The following is a 20,149-nucleotide window of genomic DNA, read 5'->3' as shown; positions in this document are numbered from 1 at the left end:
ATCAAAGAACAACAAAAAAAACTTTTATTTTAAAATATAATTGAATATTAAAGACATAATGCAGCTTGAAGTAAATACAAGACAAACCTGCAATTTAATTGAACCTTTTGTAAATATAATCTCATACGTGTTCTAGATAATATATTTACGTATTTATATTCAATTATAAATAAATGGTGAGATTATATATTATCAATAAATATAACATACGCATGTCCTAAATATGTTCATATACACCGCCGTTGGGAAGTCTGGGAAGAAAATATAATTGCACAAACATTGTAGTTTCAGTCATTACAAAAATAACATATTTAATTTAAAGGGACACTTCACCCAAAAATGAAAATTATGTCATCATTCACTCACCCTTGGATTGTTTCAAACCTGTGTAAATGTCTTTGTTTTGCTGAACACACAGATAGAAATTTGAAAGAATGTCAGATCTCACCCACCGTTTACTGCCATAGTTGGGAAAATAAATACTATGGGAGTCAGTGGGGGTGAGATTTTGTTGGTTTTTGAAATTCATTACTGATAATTCTTTTCTTGTCATATTCACAGCTGTGAATTTATTGTGGGCTGTTGGACACAGAAGATGAGAAGCGTGCGTGGAAGCACTACACGAGTCATGTGACCCAAGAACTTCAGTGTTTTCACATAAATGTTGAATATGAATCGTGAGCGTCTCACGGCAGCTGGTGGTCTTGGATGTAAATCGTTTTAAATAATGTTTGTTTGACATGTACATGTACAGAGACGTTGGTTGTGAGTTTATTCCTTGTGTTGTTTTTACACCGTATTTCTGATTTGTACAAATAGTTCAATGATTTGAGTTCTGGCACTACTAATAAAATCCATTGAGGATTACAATTTTGTTGAAAATTTCAGTTTTTATTGACAATTGAAAAAAATAAACTGCATGTGAATTCTGACATTTAAGACATTTATATCAGGCGTCCTCAATACAGTAATACTGTAAGGAAACAGATGTATACTAAAATAAAAACATTTCTTGTGACATTATTTCAGTGCAATGCAAAACGTTACAAAAGTGAAAAAATTATGCAAGTGGACAAACCTACGTTTAATAAAACAAATATAGCTGCAAGCAGAAAATATTGGGTCTCAGGCACTGTTTTACACAACATTTCTCGTTTTGTAAACACAAGTCTGAACAAAAACAATTTATTGATCAATATTACTGATCAATGCTTTTGATATTAAACAAATATAGCTGCAAGTAGAAAATATTGGGTCTCAGGCACTATTTAACACAACATTTCTCATTTTGTAAACACAAGTCACAACAAAAACAATTTATTTATCAATATTACTGATCAATGCTTTTGATATTCCTAAGAATCTTGGTTGAATGGTAAATGGTTCTCATATTCAGTTCTTCAGTCATTACGCTGAAATGTTCTTCTAGATGACCTCAGAACAGAATTTCTGTGCAGATTTAGTCAGAAAAAAACTTAAGAGGAGGAATTGGTCATGGTTGTTCCAGCATCTACTGTGACACATACAGCACTTCTGCTTTTTTACTTCTTTAATTCTATTAAGGTCTGACAGAAAACCTTCGTTCGTGAGCGAGCGTTGGGCTTATTTAGAAATCGCAGAAGATGATGCAGATATCTCCAGGAACGGCTGAATGATTGACGGGAATGATTGAAGATCAATGCTCAATGTTTCTGATTCTGTTTCTCTCTGTGAATGAGGAAAATCAGAACCGCAGCGATGATCGTGTCCATCAGCGTCACACACAACACCAGGACCTCCATCTGTACAACACACACAAAAGTGCTTCATATATATTAGATAGGGGTCTGTTAAGATAGATTTACTTAAATACATACTTAAAAAATGACAGCATTTCACACATTTTCTTTCACTAAATTAACCTTACAATGAGAAATACATTTTTTACATTTTTACCACATTTGTTAATCCTTTTATTTAAGTTTATTGTGTATCAACTAACAGATACACCTTTTGGTTTGACATGTATTAAATTAGCATTAACTAAGATTATCAAATGCGGCAGAATTGTCCATTGATTGTTTATGTTAACTAATGCATTAGGCAATGTAAGCAAATACAAGGTATGAAGAAAATAAATAATACTGTAAGAATAAATATAAAGCATGAGTGTTCATAAATACAGAATAATTCAAAGTTATTAAAAATACCTTGTACTGAATTTTATGTGGTACGTGTATACCAAGATCAATAGATAACAGGATCATTCCAACCACAGAAACAATCAAACATACAATATTGGCGAAGAAACACGTCTGAAACGAATCAACTGATGGTTACTTGTAAAAAATACATGTATTTATCAAAAATATTTATTTGTGCGTATGCGTGTACACATTTGTTTGAATAATATTCACTAACTTGTAGAAGTTCTGGGTGGCGGTACAGAACATTAGACATGATTCCTGTCAAAATAAACTGCAAATAAAGAGCATCTTAAATGTTTGACATATTTGTATATTTCTAAAATGCGTCACAAAGGCATTAATTTAGAATTTAAATTTCTGCACTTCATCCAAAATATCACCACATGCAGCTCACCAGTATTCCAGTAACGATGGGAACTCTGAATAAAGTCAGTAGAAAGAAATTAATGTCAAAGGACGCTGCAAACATGACTCCTATTCCCACACTCAAGATTCCACTGGAGGCCTGAACAGCCTGAAGACACACAAGCATTTACAATCACACACAACACAACACAACACAACACAATGAGGGATGTTTGAAAGTGTCGTACGGCCCAGCTCGCCGGTCCCTTCCTCAGAAAGTTGTGCAGAACAGGTTTGACTCCAGGCAGAGGTTCACTGGCGCGATAATACTTCACCAACGGCTCGTGATCTGAACGCCTGCCGTCTGCAGAATCCTCATGATGCTGAACATCCATCTCAATATGTGCACTGGCCATCTGAAGTGATGGAACGATTTTCTGAAAATACCTACAGACCAGAAATATATCGGACAAACTAAACTGGTCAACCCAATTCCCTCAATGATCTATTCTACAAGGTTCTTTCTTGAGCTGTGTGATTCCATAAAGAATCATCCACAGAAACTTTCTGTTGCATAAAAGTTTCATTGCAGAAGAAGATTCTTTACACTATCGAAAAGTACGAAAGAAACGTTTCTTTTAAAAACTTTTGACCAAAAGGTTTCTTGGGGAAAAATATGGTTCTTCCATATGTGGTTCTTCTGCATAACATGCCGTACCTTTATTTTCAAGAGTGTACAGATTATTTATGTTATGTTAACATGGTTTCATGGTTCATACAGGAAAATGTTGGTCTGCTTGCATAAACTGACTGAAAATAATGCTTTTAACCCACAGTTGGGTATGGACAAACTCAACAGCTGGTTTAAATTAATCCACAGAAAAAAATGTGAAGAACCCAACCATTAGTCAAAACAATTTGAAGGAAACATTAAACTGGACAGTTTTAAATAGAAATCTTCGAAAACATAAAAAATGAAGGTTGTGAAACTACATATAGAGGACCTGTGAATTCTGGGGGTAGATTTAAAGAAGTGAATTCAAAATATTGACTCCAAACACTCTTTGTAGCCGCAAAATAAGCTATTACTGTAAATTGGCTCAAGAAAGAACCACCAACCTACAGTAAATGGTTTTCTTTACTTAGAGAAATATAGATTATGGAAGAATAACACATGCTCTTCGATTGCAGCAGGCCCTATTTCCAAAAAAGATGGGCTGCTTGGTTGGAAAGAATTGCTTTAGAATGGGATTAAAGCCCAGATATATTGCTATCATGACTCTGTCCTGCTCTCCTTGATTGGACTTTTGGTTGGAATTTTGTTGTTCTAATTAAGTAGTCTTTTTTTCAACCCAAGAAAGGGGAGGATTTATTTATTTATTTGTTTAGTTTTATTTATTATGTTTTTTTATTTACAGATTATTTTTGTTTAAAACAAGTTTGTTAATGTTTATTAATGTTTAGTGAATTTAGCTAGGCAATGAAAACACGTGATCCAGGTCTGTGTTGGTTACTAAAGAAATACTGTAATAATGATAACAAGAAGGATCAAAATTGATTTGAGAAAAATGACATTTGGTTCGTGCATCTTGGTTTGAAAGTTCCTGATTCTCTAAAGCATCACTATCGTTTACATTTCATTAATACTTTAAAATGAAATTCTCAGTATATTAATATATATATAGATCGATAGATATGATTTTGTAAGTGTCTTACCGTCAGTGTCTGTGTTCCGTATTTCACATAAGTGAAGATTGAGCTTCATGAGCTGCCGGGTGTTTATCTGGTACACAACAAGCCACACTTTCATGTGGTTGGCCAAAAAATAGGAAGGTGAGATAGTTTGATGAGGACAGCAGTTTGAGCTGCGCTGCGTCTCAGAGGAACTTCTGCAATCAAACACAGTCCAGTCCTGTCTGAAACACACTTCATGTCTATAGACACAACAAATCCAGCAGGTAAGACCTTTATTTACATTGAGTCATTTAGCAGACGCTTTTATCCAAAACCACTTAAACAATGGAAGCAATTGGAACAACATATGGACAACAAAAAGCATAAGTGCAATAAAATTGAACAATTTAACCATAATATACACCAATACACCACTAATAATCACATTCCCTTAACAACAACAAAAGAAGTTTCTTCAGGTGTGCTATATTGATACTTTTATAAATCAGTGTCGTTTTTAGCTACTTCTCAAAAATATATGTATATATTATAATAAAAATTCAACTACTTGACTAAAAGTATATACAGAAAACCTTTATATGCATCTGACTTAGTTGTGTTTTCTCGTTTGATTGAGTATAGTCTAGTAAATACAGTTGAAGCTGTATGAGTGCGTCAGGTTGTGTGGTTTGTCTCGACATGATTAAAAGCGATGTTTTTAGAGGAAGGCAACAAGCATCAAACCTACATTTAACACCAGCAGAATGTTTCACAAATACACATATCAAAATATAACAAATATTTACATCACAATTGTTGATATATTTGAATATCAAGCTTTTATTTGATTTGATTTGATTTGATTTGATTATTTTGTAAGGGCACTTTTGCCATCATCTTCTGGCGCATCGAGTGTTTCAGATCTGCACTACGTGTGATTCATTGATATAATGTGAGATATTTCTTCTCTTTTCAACACAGTTTGAAGAAATGCGCTACACATTTAAGCCGGATGACTGTATGGTCATCACCATCCCGCTGGGAAGCCTTCGAAATGTTGGTGAAGGTCAGCTGATGCCAGAGAAATTCACCTGCGTCTTCAAAGATGCTTACAAAGTGTTCCTCAGGGGACGGCCGAAGGAACTGGGGGTAAAACATTACAAACGTCTTCAGGCTTATGAAGAATCTGACACCACCAGTGAAAATGCTTTTATGTTGCATTTGCACCTTTCTATAAACTTCTCCATAACATTCTCAGCGGCACAAATCAATTAACAGGTTCATGTAAATGTAGATGCGCATCATTCTGTTAGGAATATCTTCGCATTTGGTTTCTCCGCCTTTTCTTTTAATGACAGCAGTGAATAGAACTTCTTTCAGCTTTCCACTTTTGCATTTCACCAGACGAAAATAAGCGAATCCCTGATTGTGAAAGCGTTGTCATATGTGTGAGGTCTTAATTGTGTTGCAGGTGGCACAGTTCAGCATCGGTGTGTTTATTATTTGTGTTGGCGTCCTCCTCGCGCTTGAACATCATCCGGGTGATTTAATCTACACTTTACCCAGCGCTCTGGTGAGAACACATCTTATCGTGTCCCAATACGCACACACAATGACCAAATCATTTACAGAGCACGTAAAGAACGTGTGTTGGTTTTCAATTCACTGATGAAATTTGTGTTTCGCGTGGATTTGGTTTGTAAAACTGATTTTTGTCTTTTAGTTTATTGTGGGAGGAATTCTGACGCGTATCGCTGGAAGTTCTCCCATCATGCCCGTGGTGTGTGTTCACATTACAAACACTCTTCACAACTGCTTGTTTTCCCCACAGTGACACTCAATGACATGCTTTGTGTTGGTGTTTTTCTGAAAGGTCAAGCTGTCGTTTATATTCAACATTCTGAGTCTCTTCTGGGCTCTCACTGCTCTTATTGTTTGCCTAATACTGGTAATACAGCACTTCTTCACCTGTACATAACTTATGGAAGGCCTCAAGTGTACATACATATTTTATTTTTTTTACAGGTGCCCAGACCATATTTTTATGATCAGGTACAGTTTTTTTGTTTATTGTGTCCATCAAGCAAACACTCACATACAAACAGATGTTTATCGTGAGTCAGAAATGGCAGTGTTTTATGTGTTCATCTTTAGCGTTATAGCATGCACATCGGGCTGAGAGTGCTGATATGCGTTCTGTGTGGAGTGGAGTTGATTCTGGCGCTTGTTTTGCTCTACTGGGGCAGTAAAGCAGTGTGCATACCTCATTTCAATACTCTGGTAAATAAGTTCGGCTTGAAAATAAAAAGTGATGTATGAAAACACACCTGAGCGCATGTAAACTCTGACCTCTATTTCATTCCAGCCCTTGATCACCATCAAGCAGGACGTTTGAACGGATGTTTGTGAATCTTAAGAAGAGTTTCTTCTTATGAACTCTTTGTTTTATTACATGCTCTTCGTGAGTTCCTTCAGTAGTGTTGCGCTGGCATTGAGCGGACCGTGCCAAGGTCACGGGTTCAATTCCCAGGGAATGCGTGAAATGAATGTATAGCTTGAATGCGCTGAAAATGCACATATGTGTATTTGTATCTTTATCATTATATAATGTGTAATTCAATTAAAAGTGCTTTATCATCTGTTTGTGCGATACTGAAATTTTGCTGTTTTAAAATGTACATTTACTGTATTTGGATATCGAGCATTATGAACATAAAAATCTATACGGAACCTTTCGAGTGTTTTTCTGAGCAACACACATCATGTCATTTCTCTCTGTGGTTTATTTTTGGAGGGTTTTAGTCCCTCGTCTATTCCCTCAATGTAATTGTTTCATTATTCAAATTTTATTATAATAATTAGTGTACTAGTCTAGTAGTGCAGGATGGTACTTTACATTATATATAGAAAGGTTCTTTGTCAATGAAAGAGCCTAATAATCGTCTGTCTGAAAAAGACCTTCAGCTTCTTTGATTGTCACGATTTCTTACATTTACATTTTTCAAGTTCACACTTTTTTTAGCATTAAAAGCCAAGAAGGACCATCTTTTAAAACGTGCAAAGTATTTGTATTGTTGGTTTAGTAGAATGTACACGCTTGATGTGATAAACTGTGCGTGGACGAGTGGTCTTGCTGTCTATCATTGTGGGGACCAAATGTAAAACCTGAGATCATTTCTGTGTATATCTCACAGCTGACTCCCCACGAGGGAATCGACTCTTGAACAAACTAAATGAAGTTTATGTGAAAATGTAAAAATGCAGAATGGTTTGTGTTTAGGGCTGTGGTTAGAGATGCTTAAAAAGTAGAAGTCTATGTGTGAAAACCAGAGGAAGTGTAAGCTACTAAAAACGCCTACACTATGCCAGACTTTTTAGTGGAAGTATATATAAAATTACTCGCACATAGTGCAGGAGTTTATAAATGTGAGTATCGAGTTCCTTAGCACGTTTCTTTGCAGATGTCACATTCACAAATGTAAAAAAAGTGTCTGGACATTTTTGTGCCTCTGGAAATAACTGATGAGCCTTATTTGGCGATGTCCAACCATAACATTTCTTGTATTCCACTCACACAACAGCGCTGTGTCTGGGTTTTGACTAGAAGGCATCCAGCTGCCTCCACTGGGCATGCGCACTTCAATACCGCATCATTTTTGTCACGCTGAACACAGTTGATTCATATTTGTTATTAATGTAAGGTAATGTTTAGGATTGAGGTAGGTGTAGGCGTTAGCTAATGTCATTTATTGTAATTATATAGCGAGATTTTGCACCACTTCCGGCCGTAGCTGTATCCATTCTAGCAACGACCTCGCGCGTTTGACCCACGCGGCTCTCCATAGCGCATGCACGCGCCTCACCAATAGAAACGGAAGAAATGTCCGTTTCCTGCCATCTTTCTATCCCATAACGGCATCGCTTTTCCCGAGCATCTGCTTAAACCGTCCTCTCATATTTGCTCGCGACGTCAACGCGTTTGAGGCTGACGGAGCGTGAACGCGCAAATGCATGGGGTGGCGTAGGTGCAGAAGAGCTGCAAACATCAGGGGTCGAGCATGGCGTCCTCGTACGGATCTCAGACTCTCAGTAAGGACGATGTGAACTATCGGATGCACTTTCGCATGATAAACGAGCAGCAGGTAGAAGACATCACCATCGACTTCTTCTACAAGCCGCACACCATCACGCTGCTCACGTGCACGGTGCTCAGTCTCATGTACTTCGCGTTCACGCGGTGAGTGGTGACGCAACGATGTTACAGTGTAACGGTGCCACACGCAAAGAGTTACTGTAACGCACAGCGCGTAAAATATTGTATTGACTGTAATTGCTGCTGGGATGTTGATGGGGTCGTGTAGGGTCAGAGGGGTTTAAAGACCCCCATCGAGTCGGTGTGGGTGTAGTTGTGGGACTTTAACTCCGTGTCTGTTAGATTTAGGTCATCTGTAGGACAGTGTCAGTCTTGAAGTTAACAGGTAAATAAAACATATTGTTGACAGTCAGTGTGCAGTTAAATCGATGATAGAACGAGAATGTCCCACCCCCTTTCGGTTAGCAATAGCACGTAGCATATCGTTCCTCGGGGCTGTCGGGTGATGCACAAACTGAACATTCATGTCATGTCGAACATGTATGAGTTTCTCTCTTCCGCAGATCACCGAAGAAGATATTTTGAAGAAACAACACTGAACTCCTTTGACTTCCACCGTGTGAACACAAAACCACACAATAGACATTTCTCAAAATATCTTTTCGTGTGGTGTTCCGCTGAAGAAGAGACGCATGCAGGTTTACAAACACAGAGGGCTGACTAAATCAGGACAGATTTTTCTCTGTACATTTGAATCTCCCCCCTGTTGAAAAAACCCAGCAACTGCTGGTTTGGTATGTTTTGGTGCTGGTTTAAGCTGGTCAAACCAGCATTCCACTTCATTTATTTCTATAGCACATTAAATGCAATGTATTGCCCAAAGTGCATTGACCAATACTACATCCGCTTGGCCTTCCCCTCAAGGGATGTGAAATCGACACATGGAACTGAATCGGTTTTTAAAATCAACTGTGTAAAAAAGCATATTCCTCCTAACAAGAGGCTTTAATGCTTAAAACAAGAGAGGAAATGTACAAGATGAAGAGGTGTATTCACACAAGCGTTGATTTGTTCGATGACATGTTGAATTCTCTGAGGAACGGTGGTTAAAGCAGCAGAAGAGCCATCCGTGTTTCGCTGTAGTTGTGTTTGTGACTCAATCTTTCTGTTTCAGAGACGAAGGAAATCCTGACAGTAATGTTTGGGTGGGTCTGATCCTGGTCATCTCTTTCTTCCTGGTCATCAGTGTCCTTGCGTTTCCTAACGGTGAGAGTCCGATGTCTTCTCGCAGTCGCGCTCGTGATCGTCTGTGCGGGCTTTAATAACACTTTGATTTGATTTCAGGACCCTTCACCAGACCTCATCCGGCGATATGGCGTATGGTGTTCGGTGAGCATCACGTGACCACGTCTGCTCTCTCTCTACTTCATTCTCTTTAGGCACAGATCTCATTGCTTTGCTTTGATGTGTTATTGTAACGATGATGAGATCGATGTTTTGATTGTGTGTGTGTTGTTTCTCAGGGTTGAGCGTGCTCTACTTCCTCTTCCTGGTGTTCATCATCTTTCTAAACTGGAATCAGGTGAAAGCGCTGATGTACTGGCTGGATCCAAACCTCCGCTACGCCAAGAGAGAAGCTGACATCATGGTCTGACATCATGGAGATGCCTTACATTCAGATTTTCCTTATGTACCTTTAAAGGAATAGTTCACCAGTCATCCTTTATTCTCTCTCATGTGGTTGTAAATCTGTTTGTGAGTCTTTCTTCGGTGAAACACAAAAGAAGATATTTCGAGAAATGTCTCGGTTGGTTTGTGGAAGTCAGCGGGGTTCAGTGCTGTTTGATTATCCACATTCTTCAAAATATCTTCTTTTGTGTTCTGCAGAAGAAAAACGTCAAGCATTCAAGTGCTTCTGGGTATTTTTGAATCAGAGATTCGTGACTTACATGTTTTACTCTAATTATACTAATAATACATGTTTTTTAGAAGTTGAGAATATTGTGCATTATGTTTTGAGATGTGTCAGTGATGTGTTGTGATGTTGTGATGATTGACAGGAGTATGCCGTGAACTGTCATGTGATCACGTGGGAGCGAATCCTCAGTCACTTTGATATCTTCGCCTTCAGTCATTTCTGGGGTTGGGGTATGAAGGCTCTTCTCATCCGCAGCTACGGCCTGTGCTGGACCATCAGCATCACCTGGGAGCTCACGGAGGTACAGACATCACCGCATCACACAACGGAAAACATTTCTCATGTCTGCAGTCCACATTTTAGGCCTGCCCTTTTAAAATGACTCCAATTCAATGTTCATCCTTATGTTTTCTATATGAATATCTAACCATTCTTGAACATTTATTTAATAACCGATTTTTGCTTCTCAAGTCTTCTTCTCTGAAACAATTGTCAAACGTTGAGTTTATGTTTAAAGGAACAGTTCACCCAAAAATGACAATTCGGTCATGAATTCCTCGCTCTCTAGTTATTTCAAACCTGTATACATTTCTTTGTTTGGTTGAACAGAGGGGAAGATATTTGGAAGAATGCTTATAAGCAGACAGATATTGCATAATAGGAAAATTGACAATGGGAGTCAAAAGTGCCCCTGAGGTGTTTGCTGTCCTACATTCTTCAGAATATCTTATTAAAGTCATTTTTCTACTACGGTTGTCAATGAGGTCCAAGAACTGTTTGGTTGTAAGCATTCTTTCAAATATCTTTCTCTGTGTTCATCACAACAAAGACATTTATACAGATTTAGAACAACTCGAGAGTGAGTAAGTGATGACAGGATGTTTATTTTTGGGTGAAGTGTCCCTTTAAAGGAAGAATAAATACTTGTCAACGGGGTAAGAAGTGTTAACGAAATATAAAGATAAAATGATTCTTTTTTTCACCCCAGTTGATGTTTTTTTGTTTGTTTTAAGAAACCACGTATTTGTACTTGGATACAAACACACAACGTAAGAGATTCTTGAAGTTCGTATTTAGCTGTGTGTAACATGGCAGTCGTTTCTCTCCACAGTTGTTCTTCATGCATCTTCTGCCCAATTTCGCGGAGTGCTGGTGGGATCAGGTGATTCTGGACATTTTGTTATGTAACGGTGGAGGGATCTGGCTGGGAATGACCGTCTGTCGTTTTCTGGAGATGCGCACGTATCACTGGGCCAGTATCAAGTGAGTTGACCGCTCGACAGAAGCACTTGATTTGTGATGTTTGTAGAGACTGATGGAGTTGTGTTTCTCCACCGCACAGAGACATTCACAGCACCACGGGTAAGATCAAACGTGCCGTTCTTCAGTTCACTCCCGCCAGCTGGACCTATGTGCACTGGTTTGATCCAAAGTCATCATTCCAGAGAGTGACCGGAGTTTATCTCTTCATGATCATCTGGCAGGTGAGCTGCTCTCAAATATATATCACATCACTGTGTGACGGACGTCTCGTCCACGAACCACACGCCAATCAAACACTAGACAGCGCTGTGCAGACGGAGCCACATATGACATCAAAATCTGTCATTCTACAGCAGATCACGCCGTATATGTTCTCAAATCACTCTCAGGGTGTTTTCAGGTCTTGCTCCCATCACAAATCTTTTTTTCTTGTTTTCTAGTACAAATATCTAAAAGTTCTCAAATCAAGGTATGTTTGGTTGACAAGGAAAGTGACTTCAAATACTTATTTATTTATAAACAGTCCACTATATGGGGAGGAAGTGAATGAAAATGAGTGAAGGATTTTGGACACTGACGTAATATATCCTGCGTCTGACAGTACTGACATTGCGCTTATATTACATCTGTGTGGCTTTATGGATTGTTTTGTAACATGGTTAAAAAAGTTCCGTTTTACTTTGTTTGTCACGTTTTTAATAAAGAGAACAGAACAACTGTTTGCCACGTTTATTTATTACGTTTAATAAAATGATTGAATATATTTCAAATAAAGCACCACTGTCTATGCATTCATTTAATCCGTTTATTCTCAAAAAGTAGAAAATAACTGTCAACAAGAACAAAGTGTAAACGTACATTGGTGGCATTATCGGCCACTCTCCTCCAGCTGATGCTAATCAGACGCTGCATCATGGGAAATAATGAGTGACATTGGATTTACACTCAAAATCACAATGCATTGTGGGTAAAAAGTAGTGAAGGAATGTAGGAAATGAGTTGTTCACTCAGAATTCAGACAACGCTACAAAATGGCGGACACCTGATATAGTGCACTACATAGGAGACGGGGCCGAATTCATGTCTGTCATAAAATAAGACTAAAAGTCTTAGGTCACTGTGCTTGTCAAGTAAATGTATATTGATTTAGAAATGATAAGACATCCATTTGTTGCTGTTATGCAAATTCTAATTTGACCATTTTACAAATCAAGTTTAGTTTACAAGAGCAGCTGGTGATTTTGAGTAAGTACACATAAATGGATTTGCAAACATTTTCCAAATTCTCCCAATAACTACGGATGTATTTTCTGGACTGTTTAAAACTAAGTCTGTAACTCTCATAGTAAACCGATCGTGTTGTATTGGTGCGTATGAGTGAAAATGCTCTGTTTATCTGTCACACAGAGAATGATGGTGAGGTTGAGGGGTAGATGCTCTAGATGCCCTTCATTGTGACCGGTTGTCATGGCGATGAAAGGACGCTCTTTATTTGCTATTGTTTAAGAGAGAGGCTGGCCTGCTCATGCATTGAGATCCTAATGAAATGTGTTTGAAAGAGGAGGATTTGGAGGAGGGGACTCTTTACTTCACAAACAGAGCATGACCGCATTCCTTCACAAAGTGTTTAACGCAGATGAATCTCTCCGAATGAAATTGACATCTTTGATCATTTCACCTCCCTCTAGTTGAACATAGCCTTACACTGTATCCTAACCAAACGCGATGCGATGAAATTCCTGCGATAAGCAATTTGAAATTTACCGAAGGCGAATAAGGGGCGGGACGCGACAATCGATCACAAGACACAGCCAATCAGAACAGTTTTTCTCTGCCCACGCAGCCTCGCACGCTGCAGCTGAAGAGAGATGCGTCCTGTTCTCATGACTTCAGTGATGCCTCACCGGACGCTATGCTTTCTAAATCTGAACCTATGTAATCAAACGTGTATATAGCCTGTCCTCATCCATGTTTGGCGATTAATATTCATGAGGTGCAGAACTTGCATGGAATGAGACCGCTGTGTGGGCGGAGCTGTCAGCCGCGACGTCGCAGAAATAGAAACGGCCGTCGCGCAGCGTTGTCGCGGCTGGTTAGGACAAAACTTCTGATTAACATGGAAAGATACCTTTTATCGCGTGTCGCAGCGTCGCGTTTGGTTAGGACACGGTGTTAGATACTGGAATGACGTTAAGAATGAAACTATAAATAAGTTCTTCAGTTCTCTAGTTTTCAAAAGAACAACATTGAATTAAATGAAAATGTTGTTTTATGAAAAGAATGACGTGTCGTTGACACGCTGCACTACGTTTAAAAAATGTGGAAACATAAGTATGTATCTTGATGCATTAGGAAAGAAGAGATGAATAAAAAAACACTTTATTTATATTGTTTTACAACAACAGTTGTTGAGTGTTGTTGGCTCATTTTCTTCAGCTTTTCCTTCAGGTCCTGTAGCTGCACGAGCAGAAAATGAACTGTAACCGAGTCTCTCTCTCTCTCTCTCTCTCTCTCTCTCTCTCTCTCGTTGAAGCTGACGGAGTTAAACACTTTCTTCCTGAAGCACATCTTTGTGTTCCCAGCATGCCATGCTCTCAGCTGGTGCAGGATTCTGTTCATTGGCGTCATCACGGCTCCCACTGTACGGTAAGAGCACGTTTCACTCTTTCATCTACTGTACATGTCATTTTTAAATGTCCTTGACTTCTGTAAGTCAAGTAGGAAAAGAATCGAGGTTTGTCTGTGGGGTGTTGATGTCGTTTTGGATGTTTTACCATGTTTGTTTCATGATGCAGGCAGTATTATGCGTACCTGACGGACACGCAGTGCAAGCGTGTGGGGACTCAGTGTTGGGTGTTTGGGTGAGTCTGAAATGTCAAACGTAGATGGCGTGATCTTCTTGAGTTCGTAGTCGTGTTTGTGTGTTTGAGGTGGGATAGACTGTTGAAGGTGAAAGGTTCTTGACTGTTGAGGAGTTGAGATGCTGTTGGCTGAGCGTTTAACCACAAACCCTCGCGTTCCACAATGCTCGGCTTCACGCCATTATTTCTGTGATCATTTCAAAGACATCACGATTCCGACAGTGACCTACATTCTGCACACTCTTGCTAAGCATCTAGATATCATCTACACTTGAACATCTCCATCTGTACACATGCCGTTGTTGTATTTCTGATATCTCTTTAGTGTTTCCATCACCACAACACAAACATGTTTACTTGACATTTACACATTTTAAATGAATTTGAGCAACAGTATTTACAACAATACCACTCGCTGCTCTCAGCTAAATGATTTTAGCGTTAGAAAGAGATTTATAAATCTATCTCTTTTTTTCGCAGACATGATTTGAGTCAAAGCGTTGATGCATCATATCTAAACCTTGTTGAATTGTGGAATGAACTGTTTTACCCATAAATGTGGATTTATGCACTGTTATTATTATTTCGGTTTGATTCTTTTTCCTTTTTTAACTGTATATTTTATTGCTTTTTTATTGCTTTTACATTGTTTCCTCTCAAAGATCTTTGACCTTTATTTTTGTTCATTGTTTCTACTTTTATGTTAAGCGTTTAGAATGGTCTTCGTGTAGGAAATGTGCTGTATAAATACTTTGATCTAGTCTTTTATTGCCGTGACCCGTGCGGGAAGGTTTTTCACAGACACAAATGCTGTGATGTTTTAATGCCTTGAGATTCCAGTCTGACGTGCAACACCATAAATGAAAGACAGAATTACAATACGTGAAAGTTTTTTTTTAACTCCATGTCTTTGAGTCATCTGCTAGAATAATCTTTCTATCTATCTTTCTTTCGTTCACGCAGGGCCATTGCTTTCCTGGAAGCTTTAGCGTGCATTAAATTTGGACAGGACTTGTTTTCTAAGACACAGGTTCTGTATGTGTTTTTGTGGCTCTTGTGTTTGGTGAGTTATTTCTTCACTCTCTTTATTATCTCATTATTATGAGCATTTATAAAACTGCTGTGAGACTGTAGGATTTCTTGAGTTATTCTTTTCAAAAGTGTTTGTGTGTGGACATGTTGGAATGAAATGTTTGTTTTAAAGGCCTTCATCACTTTTCTGTGTCTGTATGGTATGGTCTGGTACGCTGAGAACTATGGACCCAGAGAGAAGGTGAGATGAAACGTTATGTTTACTAAATATATTACATTTAATAATTTGTCAAACCGCTGTCGTTCTCTTCTCAGTCTCTTCACAGGTACTTAAGAAAATTTACTATATTGAACACTAAATATTTAGATTTTACCATATGACAGTAAACCACAATATTTCCTACAGTTTATCATATAATACTACAGAATACTGTCATATGTGTTACCAAAGTGTAGTAATTACTATAAAATACTCCCATTTACTATGGTAAATATTGAAGCGTACTACATTAGTAATAGTAACACAGTTTATCAATTGACAATAGTTAATATTAGGGATGCACCAATAGGATTTTTTTGGCTGATACCGATATTGGTCAGTTTCATAGTACTTTACAATATTAGCTAGGTTTTTCTGCATGAAATTAATTTTACTGAACGTGAATTGGATCCATTTAACATGTTTAAAGAGGCACAAGTGAAATAAAAAATACATTAAGACAACATGACAATCTTCAAAGGTGATTTTTGCTATCCAATATTTCTTTTATTAACAACATTAACTCATATTTGACTTAATATTGAACATTTCTTTAATGAACTTAAATGAAGTCTGTGCTGTTTTGCTATCGAATTATTTTGCTCCTAGAAAAACGTTGGATTATTCAGACGTGCAACTCATTGCCTCCTTGCAGTTAATTAATATGACGTAATACTGTAGTATTTTAATGTTGGTCAGCTTCATAAAGTGTTAAATAATAAACACTTTTGCATTAAAATGTTTTTCTGTAGCATTTTTCCGCTTTGTTCTTTTGGTTGAAGCTGTGGTGTATTAAAAATATTTATGTCATTTGTTATTATTGTAAATGCTGTTTGATATGACATTAAATACAGTGTACATAAAGTAGCTATATAGTGATATAGTTAGTGCTGTATGTAGACTTGTTTTGACACTTGCCATGTATAGATATGCTCATTTTTCATCCGTTGTGTGACCATATGTTAACACACATAATCTTATATGTGTTATGAATTCAACAGTCATTAATATTAAGAGTTAGTCATGCTGGTGTGCATAATTAGCCAAAAATCATTTTATAATTGTCCTGTGTTTATATACTGTATATTAAATTGCTTTGCAACAGTGTAACATTTTAAATGTACTATAGACATTCATATGCATTGAATGTAATATTTGTTCCTGCGTTCAGCAGTATATTTGTGGTAAAACTCATGTGATGTTATTATTTTTTAGACTTTTTCGGAGTGTGAGGACAGTTTTTACTCTGACGGAGCTGAGGGTGTATCTGAATGCAAAGGTAAAACAACATTCATCTTCTCAGACGAAAGTATAAACGCCGCACTGAGTCTGAATGGATCAATATGACGATTATGGATTATGGATTAGAAAGGTTTTGATGACAAGTAGCTAAAGAGATAAAGCCGGTATATGGATCACAATGTCAGCATGTCATACCACTTGGTAATAAAAGATGTTTGCTGTCTTTTTAGGGGAGTTTGAGATGGAAAGCACAACGTCCTCGACTAGAAGGAAAGTGAAGGATTCTGGAAAGAACAAAAGCATCAACGGTGTGGAGAAATGAGATCGCCGGCGTTTACTGAACGGACGGAGAACTTTTGCACATTTGTATCACTCTTGTAAATGAAGGTAAAGTCACATGACTGAGGGTGAGATCGTCTCCGGTTTGGTCCGAACATTTCAGAAATTGTAAGCGCTGGCGTGTTTCATTACAGCTGTCAGAGACGTAAATACTGTATGTCCAGCGTTGAGATGGAGACTGAATAACCCCGTCTGATCTGTGCTGTGTTTACTCCTCACACTAACTCTTCACTTCTTCAACTGTATTATATCCACCTGATTTCAAATAATCTCACTGATATCAAAACGCTTCTATGATTGATCACACTGTTTAAAGTCAACATGAATGAAACATTTACATTATTTACTGAAATGAACATTCCTGCTCCTTTTGGGAATGAACTCAAACTTTGCCTTCTTGAACTCAAACCTGACCCGTCCCGCTCTAGATTTGTCACCCACATGAAAAATAGTATCGTTTTACTATAGTAAACTGCTAAAATTCCTAAATACTATAGTGTTTTCAACATTACTATAGTAAAAAGTATACAACAGTATTTGCTACAGTTTATCAATTTACTATAGTCAATCTGTCTAAATACTATAGTGCAGTATACTACAGTACAAATTTTGAAACATACTACAGTTTACTATAGTAAATCCTCTAGTATAGGCTACTACAGGTTTGCTCATGTGAGCGGGCATGAGAGTATAATATGAGTTTTGAGGGTGTGGTAAGACCTGCGTCTGTTTGAAATGGATTGGAAATATCAAAGTTCTTTGATCAACACTCATTACCTACATGATGAAATACTGTCATATAGTAAACTGTAGTAAAATTCTGCTTTTTTGGACTCTACTATAATAAATATAAACTCTGCAGAATTTACTGGAGTATATCAGTTGACTGCAGTGAATACTATGGTATTCATGAACAAAGTGTACTAGACTTTACTGCCGTTGCCTACAGTAAATACGAGAGTTCTTCATGTCCAGTGGAACTCCTGAAGAGGTTTTCTAGTGAAAGACTGAGGTGTGTCGGGCAGGTGCTTCATCCAGCCTGACGTTGAGCTGAATGTAGTTGAATCGGGTTAAGCTGCTGTGGATGAGAGAGGATGAAGTTGACCCAGATGTGACCGAACCACGTGTGTTTTATGGTTTCATCGTTGCTCCAGTGATATTTGTGAAGCGCCGGATGGTTTCATGTTTAATTCATTCTTCCTCTGCTGTCGTTGTTTCTGCATGTTCCAGGAAGCTCTGTATGTGTTTTATCTGATGTGTTTTGATCTGTGCTATTCAAGCCTTTTTGGATGAACATCTTCTTTTTCTTACATGAATTGTGTGCCTGCATGACAGTGTGTTTGATGAACTGTTTTCAGTTGTGTTGCCGTTACTTTGTGTGCTCTCTCTGAAGATTTTTGGTTTCTCTTCTGGTCCTTTATCTCATCTCAGTGCAGACGGTTCTGAACCTTTGTGAACCTTTGCCAAAACACCAGTGTGTGTGTGTGTGTGTGTGTGTGCGCGTGCGTGCGTCTTTGAATGCGCGTGCGTGTGTATTTGAGTGTGCGCACACTGGTCTTTGAATGTGCGCATGTGTGTGAGCCACTGTGAAATTTGAAATGCCTTTTCTTCCTGCTTTACTTTTCATAAAAACTGCAAAGGTAAAATGAGTGTTTGTGTTTTCTGTGAAGTTCAAATGTTTTAATTGTTTTTGTCACAACATGACTGAATTGTGCATTTCTGCAGTAACTTCTGGTTTGTTTGCAAATAATTGTAACTCATGATTCATTGATATGTAACTGACTTTGAAGATTAAATATCATCTGTGTCTCCTGTATCTTGTTTGGCTAAAGTTTTGTGTTTGCATTTATGACCAAACGGAAAGCGCAGACGAGTTTCAGCTGTTATTCTGCGTTTCCTTCAGTTTGTCAGATATGTGCAGTAGAGGTTTATCACATCTCTCTTGATGTTTGCTTGTGTGTGTGTGTGTGTGTGTGTGTGTGTGCGTGTGCGTGTAGTATGTGTAGTATGTGTTCCAGTGAGCACAACTGCTGTCTTGAGCTCGTCCATCACCACATCAGCATCTAGAAATGAGAACAATCTAGATTTTCTTTCACTGTCCTCTTGGTATCGTTTGACCTCTGATATCCATCAGTCGTAACCGTCGATGTCTTCTTCACACTAAACGGGTGTTTGAGCTCCTGGAGGATGGTTTAGACACGACGGACGGGTGAATTCTTCCGCATGACCTCAGCTGGATCTCATATAGAAACACCGCATCAGATTTCAGTCAGCACAGACTAGAATAACCCAAAGCACAGACACTGCTCTGTTCCAAAGATATACACCGTACATTCTGCATTTAAGATAAACCCACTTTTTGCATGTTATGGTATTATTACAATTACAAATTGTTGAGGTATATTGTCATTTTAAGTTTCCAGGAGTGATGATATTTAAAATAATATACATCAGTGGAACAACGTAACCATCCAGCGTATTTATGCACATCAGTACGCACACAATCTTGCAATAACACTGTGTGTTTTAATATATACTGTTACTATTTTTTAATTATAATGGATGTAAAGCTTCTATGCAACAAAGAAAACTGTGAAAAGCGCCATGTAAATAAAACGGATTTGATTTAAAAGCAGAAGAGCTGCAGTTTCTCTTCCCGTGACTCATTTGATCAAGAATTGGTTCGAACTGCAGCGCTTGTGACGTCACACGTAACACATTCTGATACAAAAATTCAGTGCAAGTTGCTTTGTCAAAACGTGCTTTGAAATTTTTCTTAAAAACTAACAGGAATGCAAGAATTAAAAATCAAATTGAAGGGTTGTAAGAATGTGCTGATATTTGAGGACTATTAGTTTCCATGAACATTCTTGATTTATTCACCGTCATGTCACGTCAAACCTGTGTGAGTTAGTTTCTTCTGCAGAACACAAAAGA

The 20,149-nt window shown here is 37.9% G+C and overlaps 4 protein-coding genes across 8 annotated transcripts in view; 3 read left to right on the top strand and 1 right to left on the bottom strand.

Annotated features, from left to right (window-relative positions):
• zgc:158766 (uncharacterized protein LOC100009641 homolog) overlaps positions 1 to 674 on the top strand; it is a 44,451-nt gene extending 43,777 nt beyond the window's left edge. For all 5 annotated transcript variants that reach the window (XM_057340226.1, XM_057340223.1, XM_057340222.1 and 2 more), the window contains one exon: positions 562 to 674. The gene's annotated coding sequence lies outside the window, so the exon portion shown is untranslated. The remainder of the gene's footprint in view (positions 1 to 561) is intronic.
• si:ch211-269k10.4 (uncharacterized protein LOC100150242 homolog) lies at positions 669 to 4,351 on the bottom strand. Its single transcript, XM_057340227.1, has 6 exons — positions 4,248 to 4,351; positions 2,780 to 2,978; positions 2,581 to 2,700; positions 2,401 to 2,457; positions 2,190 to 2,294; positions 669 to 1,781 (listed from the first exon to the last, which is right to left on the bottom strand). The coding sequence occupies exons 2-6, from the start codon at positions 2,945 to 2,947 to the stop codon at positions 1,683 to 1,685; spliced, it is 549 nt and encodes a 182-aa protein (XP_057196210.1). The 5' UTR covers positions 2,948 to 2,978; positions 4,248 to 4,351; the 3' UTR covers positions 669 to 1,682.
• Positions 4,352 to 4,410: 59 nt separating this feature from the next.
• LOC130557695 (uncharacterized) lies at positions 4,411 to 6,929 on the top strand. The gene is made up of 8 exons (XM_057339685.1): positions 4,411 to 4,489; positions 5,187 to 5,354; positions 5,677 to 5,778; positions 5,929 to 5,985; positions 6,079 to 6,153; positions 6,231 to 6,257; positions 6,360 to 6,485; positions 6,571 to 6,929. The coding sequence occupies exons 2-8, from the start codon at positions 5,196 to 5,198 to the stop codon at positions 6,598 to 6,600; spliced, it is 576 nt and encodes a 191-aa protein (XP_057195668.1). The 5' UTR covers positions 4,411 to 4,489; positions 5,187 to 5,195; the 3' UTR covers positions 6,601 to 6,929.
• A 954-nt stretch (positions 6,930 to 7,883) lies between these two features.
• Positions 7,884 to 19,026, top strand: ptdss1a (phosphatidylserine synthase 1a). Its single transcript, XM_057340423.1, has 13 exons — positions 7,884 to 8,442; positions 9,473 to 9,564; positions 9,643 to 9,687; positions 9,822 to 9,946; positions 10,359 to 10,517; positions 11,328 to 11,479; positions 11,559 to 11,700; positions 14,013 to 14,125; positions 14,275 to 14,340; positions 15,304 to 15,403; positions 15,545 to 15,613; positions 16,847 to 16,910; positions 17,104 to 19,026. Exons 1-13 carry the CDS (start codon positions 8,264 to 8,266, stop codon positions 17,193 to 17,195), a joined length of 1,398 nt encoding a protein of 465 aa, XP_057196406.1. The 5' UTR covers positions 7,884 to 8,263; the 3' UTR covers positions 17,196 to 19,026.
• The last annotated feature ends 1,123 nt before the right edge of the window (positions 19,027 to 20,149 follow it).

Source organism: Triplophysa rosa, linkage group LG8 (genome assembly GCF_024868665.1).
Source record: "Triplophysa rosa linkage group LG8, Trosa_1v2, whole genome shotgun sequence".
NCBI lineage: Eukaryota > Metazoa > Chordata > Actinopteri > Cypriniformes > Nemacheilidae > Triplophysa > Triplophysa rosa.
This window is presented reverse-complemented; position numbering and strand designations above follow the sequence as displayed.

What these genes read in the sequence shown, in the direction of transcription:
- si:ch211-269k10.4 (XM_057340227.1), bottom strand. Translation starts at nt 2,947, where the DNA reads ATGGCCAGTGCACATATTGAGATGGATGTTCAGCATCATGAGGATTCT. An exon ending in AGGGACCGGCGAGCTGGGCC is followed by an intron (nt 2,701 to 2,779) that starts GTACGACACTTT and finishes GTGTGTCTTCAG; the next exon opens with GCTGTTCAGGCCTCCAGTGG. An exon ending in CCATCGTTACTGGAATACTG is followed by an intron (nt 2,458 to 2,580) that starts GTGAGCTGCATG and finishes CTTTATTTGCAG; the next exon opens with TTTATTTTGACAGGAATCAT.
- LOC130557695 (XM_057339685.1), top strand. Translation starts at nt 5,196, where the DNA reads ATGCGCTACACATTTAAGCCGGATGACTGTATGGTCATCACCATCCCG. An exon ending in GTTCTCCCATCATGCCCGTG is followed by an intron (nt 5,986 to 6,078) that starts GTGTGTGTTCAC and finishes TTTTTCTGAAAG; the next exon opens with GTCAAGCTGTCGTTTATATT. An exon ending in GACCATATTTTTATGATCAG is followed by an intron (nt 6,258 to 6,359) that starts GTACAGTTTTTT and finishes GTTCATCTTTAG; the next exon opens with CGTTATAGCATGCACATCGG.
- ptdss1a (XM_057340423.1), top strand. Translation starts at nt 8,264, where the DNA reads ATGGCGTCCTCGTACGGATCTCAGACTCTCAGTAAGGACGATGTGAAC. An exon ending in TCACCTGGGAGCTCACGGAG is followed by an intron (nt 10,518 to 11,327) that starts GTACAGACATCA and finishes TTCTCTCCACAG; the next exon opens with TTGTTCTTCATGCATCTTCT. An exon ending in TTTTGTGGCTCTTGTGTTTG is followed by an intron (nt 15,404 to 15,544) that starts GTGAGTTATTTC and finishes TTTGTTTTAAAG; the next exon opens with GCCTTCATCACTTTTCTGTG.